Below are 4,820 nucleotides of genomic sequence, written 5' to 3'. Positions count from 1 at the left end.
AATAGAGGTCATTTTGTTCAGGGTGTCTAGGCGTGAGAAAAGAAAAAGTAAATGGCATACTAGCCTTCATCCATCCACTCACCTCCATTCCCCAAAATTCACTCACATCCTAGGATATATATTAAAAAAGAGTCTTTACCAAATGCAAAAAGTATCTGGATCCTAAACTTGCATTATATTGTGTGCTAAGCGCCAGATTTTCTTGCTGTTCTCTTTGTAGTTACGTGAGAGGTACCAGGATTTGAAAAGATATGGAAAACATTTTTGATAGCTCTAGGCTACATTAAGGGTTGGTTTTAATAGCAGGCCCGATCTCTAAGAACATGCCACGTGGCCGTGTATGAATTTGGCTGTTGGTTTCTGTTGCCAGATGAAATGATGATTAATCAGGACTCAGCTGTGAGTTGTTTGATAGTACTTGTGCTCTTTGCTAACAGCTGCTTATTTCAAGCTGTGCTTCCTACATGTCAAATATAAACCTGAAACCACAATTTCCAGAAGGGAAATTTCAAAGTACGCAGAGTATATTGGAATATTCAATGTTGTTTCCAATTAAAGTCCACTTAGTATATTATGTAACTAAAGTCAGTGAAAAGATAGAAATGTTCAGAATACATGAGGTAGGTAGCCAGGAAAAACAAAAACAAACTTGTTATTAGATTTACATATAATCTGTGTATATATTTTAAAATGTATAAATTTCACAAATACTCTAAGTATAAAATGCTCCTTGATACGCTAGTGTCACTTTCCTTTTTTATTCTGTAATAAATAAAAACAGTGAAATATTATTGACAGGTAAATAACAATTTTACATTCTTTATTCGAAATAAGTAAACATTTTAAAGTAAATGGTTCTTTTTTTGACCAGGTCCTCAACACTTCCTTATTTGCTTTTTAATCAAAAATATCATAAGAATAGCATTTGTATCCTTGGACTATGTATACTCCAAACAGAAACAAAACGTTGAAAAGGCAAAGAAAATGTTGGTCAAGCCCGTCAGAAGTTTAGAAAGGTATATGCCTAAAATTTGGCATGCACCAAAAAAAAAATGGATATTTTTTTTTGTTTTGGCTTAACCTAGATAATAAATGTCTAATGTGGACTGTCCATGTGGCATACAGTTCCCAAATTAAACTCTTTCAGAGACTGCTGTTTTTAGCAAAAGAGGGGGAAGTGAGAATTAGACAACACCCAGCCTCTTTCTATACAACCGCAGCCAAGTTGTCTAAAAACCTAATTGGGCCAATTCACTGTAGTTCATTGTTAGACTGAGTTATAAGAGGACCCCAGAAACTTAAAACAACTTCACTGGGACACCTGAACAGGACTGATCCTGGTCCAGCGTCTATTATAAAGTCTAGGAGAGAAAGAGGAGTGCCCTTCCCATTTCTCTGTCTTTTCCCCACCCTTGAATTACCTGTTCGGGACCTACTCCCTAATACTCCAAATACAGAATCCAGGAAAGTATCTGGCAAAGCGTCCAGAAAAGCTTAGCGATCTAGAGGTGAAAAGGGAGCTGGGTAAAGGCCTGCTATCCTTTATCTTTCATGTGCAGTCAGTTCCCTCCGGGTTTCTAAAAATGGTACTTCCCCTGTCTCCCTCCCTCAGGTGGCCAACCTGCTGAGGCTGTTCCAGATCCCGCAGATAAGCTACGCGTCCACCAGCGCCAAGCTCAGCGACAAGTCGCGCTATGATTATTTTGCCAGGACCGTGCCCCCCGACTTCTACCAGGCCAAAGCCATGGCCGAGATCTTGCGTTTCTTCAACTGGACCTACGTGTCCACTGTGGCCTCCGAGGGCGATTACGGGGAGACAGGGATCGAGGCGTTCGAGCAGGAAGCCCGCCTGCGCAACATCTGCATCGCCACGGCGGAGAAGGTGGGGCGCTCCAACATCCGCAAGTCCTACGACAGCGTGATCCGCGAGCTCCTGCAGAAGCCCAACGCGCGCGTCGTGGTCCTCTTCATGCGCAGCGACGACTCGCGCGAGCTCATCGCCGCCGCCAGCCGCGCCAACGCCTCCTTCACCTGGGTGGCGAGCGACGGCTGGGGCGCGCAGGAGAGCATCGTCAAGGGCAGCGAGCACGTGGCCGACGGCGCCATCACCCTGGAGCTAGCCTCCCAGCGCATCCGCCAGTTCGACCGCTACTTCCAGAGCCTCAGCCCCTACAGCAACCACCGCAACCCCTGGTTCCGGGACTTCTGGGAGCAGAAGTTCCAGTGTAGCCTCCAGAACAAGCACAACCACCGGCGCCCTTGCGACAAGCACCTGGCCATCGACAGCAGCAACTACGAACAAGAATCCAAGATCATGTTCGTGGTGAACGCGGTGTACGCCATGGCCCACGCCCTGCACAAAATGCAGCGCACCCTCTGTCCCAACACCACCAAGCTGTGCGACGCCATGAGGATCCTGGACGGGAAGAAGTTGTACAAGGATTACTTGCTGAAAATCAACTTCACAGGTAAGCGAGGAGCCTTTAATCATCTTCTGTGGTGCGAACAGTGAATCAAAGAGGAATCAAATACCTCTGCCCCCGACTCAGAAATCTTTTTTTTCAGACCTACACAAGGGGCTCAAACTGTGAAATATTCCAAGATGCGATACAATGGCTTTTTGATGTTCTTACTTATTTTTGAGTGAATATCTTGGCTGGTACACCACATGAAATTAAAAGGCCCCCTAGGCTGCACTGATATGTGGTAGCTGCCTAGACGCGGGCCATGCCACATTTATTCTCTTTCTTGTGATTAGCTGTAGGATATGACACGTGTGATATGGGTATTTAATCTTCTTTAGCAGAACTGACAGCTCTCTAAGGAACATAAACTTCCAAGCTTTCCTTTTGGGTGATTTGACCAAAAGAGTCTCATAACTTTCTCAGCGGGGGAGAGAAAAAAAGTCACTCTTCCCAGAGCCTAATTAGGGAGGGAGAGGGAAAGATGCTCAGAGCATGGTGATTCCAGGCATTTGAGTTTATGTCTTCTGCTGTACAGCAACATTTCCATGTCAGTATTAAGGGCTGTGGATTTTCTCAAATGATGTTCTGAAATGAAACTGTTTTCCTGGGAGCTTGACTTTAAGCAAACTGAAGACTGATGGAAGTCATTCTGATACAGACGTGAAATTCCAAAGGTGTATTCAAAGTGGCTCTTGCTGCAACTTCATTTCTTTATAAATATGGTCTAAACATTTCTCAATATAGCACTGTGTTTTGATGCACTTCTAATATATAAAAAGCAAGACATCTTTAGAACTGCATTCTCTTCTAAGGTGCATGTGATATCAGTGCATTAAGGTACTAGTTTGGGGGATTTTAGCTTAATCCTCAATCCTAAAATGGTAAGTAATATTATTGGACACAAAAGATTTTGATGCCAAAAATATTACAATGATAAAATGTTTTCATTGTCTAAATTGCTAATCATCTCCCATGCCACTAGGGCATCATTCTAGTCTGCAGAGTCTGTTTCAATTGATTTATCATCCAAGACATGAAAGTTTGTATGCTCAAATCATACTACCATTGGAGCAAGTAGCAGTTCTCACATCTCCCTTACAGATTTGACTCAGAAGTCAAAGGGCCTGAAAAATCACTGGTAGTACTGAGAAAAGACCTCATGACAATTGGCTCCTATTCTAGAACTCTAACCCCTAAACTAGCCTTGAAAATAAGCACAAAAATTACCAGACTGCATTTTTGCACATCCTTTCTTCATTCCATCCAGAGGGAGCCAAAAGTAGCAGAGATCAATGATGTCAGTATTCCCTGCTATTCATCTGATGGATACCATCTTTATCATTAGAATGACCACTGTAAATGTTAAGATTAAAACTTTCCTGTGCCCTGTACTCCCACAGGTATATTCCATATAGGAATGTGTGTGTGTGTGTGTGTGTGTGTTCCACATATTTATTTATTTATTCAGGATTTATCTCAAAATCCCAGATCATTTCACACTGACATCTCCAGAATATAAGACTGCACCACAGTGTCAGTAAAAAAGAATATCTTTACTCTAAATATAAATGAACTCTCAGGTATCTATAAATAGCATCTACAATGCACTTAATTCTTAAAGATGAATAAGATTAGCACCCTTCTCCCCTTTCAGACTAACCTTGGGGTAACCATTTATCTTTATGCACCACAAGTATTAATTAACTCTGTTATTGTAGTTCATTACTCCCTAGGATGCAAATAGACAAATACATCCACTCATCAACAGCTAATAAAAAGAAACCTCTTGGATTTCAGAGAGCCTTTACAAGGTGTTTTCTGTAAGCAAAGTATTTTCCTTCATTTCACTGACTGAGTCTTAAATGGCAAAGAAAAGTGAAGAAATAAGGCCATTATTTGGATAAATAAAACAACAGAATCTTCTTTCTTTTTTTATTTTTGAATTTTATTATATTTATTTTTTTATACAGCAGGTTCTTATTAGACATCAGTTTTATACACATCAGTGTATACATGTCAATCCCAATCGCCCAATTCATCACACCCCCACCACCACCCCCACCACCACTTTCCCAGCTTGGTGTCAATATGTTTGTTCTCTACATCTGTCTCTCAAATTCTGCCCTGCAAACCGGTTGATCTGTACCATTTTTCTAGGATCCACATACATGCATTAATATACGATATTTGTTTTTCCCTTTCTGACTTACTTCACTCTGTATGACAGTCTCTAGATCCATCCACGTCTCAACAAATGACACAGTTTTGTTCCTTTTTATGGCTGAGTAATATTCCATTGTATATATGTACCACAACTTCTTTATCCATTTGTCTGTCAACGGGCATTTAGGTTGC

General features: G+C 41.6%; 1 protein-coding gene across 3 annotated transcripts in view; it reads left to right on the top strand.

Annotated features, from left to right (window-relative positions):
• GRM3 (glutamate metabotropic receptor 3) overlaps nt 1-4,820 on the top strand; it is a 228,053-nt gene that overhangs the window by 148,062 nt on the left and 75,171 nt on the right. For all 3 annotated transcript variants that reach the window (XM_024738454.1, XM_024738455.1, XM_024738457.1), the window contains one exon: nt 1,613-2,468. In XM_024738454.1, the coding sequence (XP_024594222.1) occupies nt 1,613-2,468 (856 nt within the window). The remainder of the gene's footprint in view (nt 1-1,612; nt 2,469-4,820) is intronic.

The sequence above is a fragment of the Neophocaena asiaeorientalis genome, unplaced genomic scaffold (genome assembly GCF_003031525.2).
Source record: "Neophocaena asiaeorientalis asiaeorientalis breed wild unplaced genomic scaffold, Neophocaena_asiaeorientalis_V1.1 scaffold89, whole genome shotgun sequence".
Lineage (NCBI taxonomy): Eukaryota > Metazoa > Chordata > Mammalia > Artiodactyla > Phocoenidae > Neophocaena > Neophocaena asiaeorientalis.
This window is presented reverse-complemented; position numbering and strand designations above follow the sequence as displayed.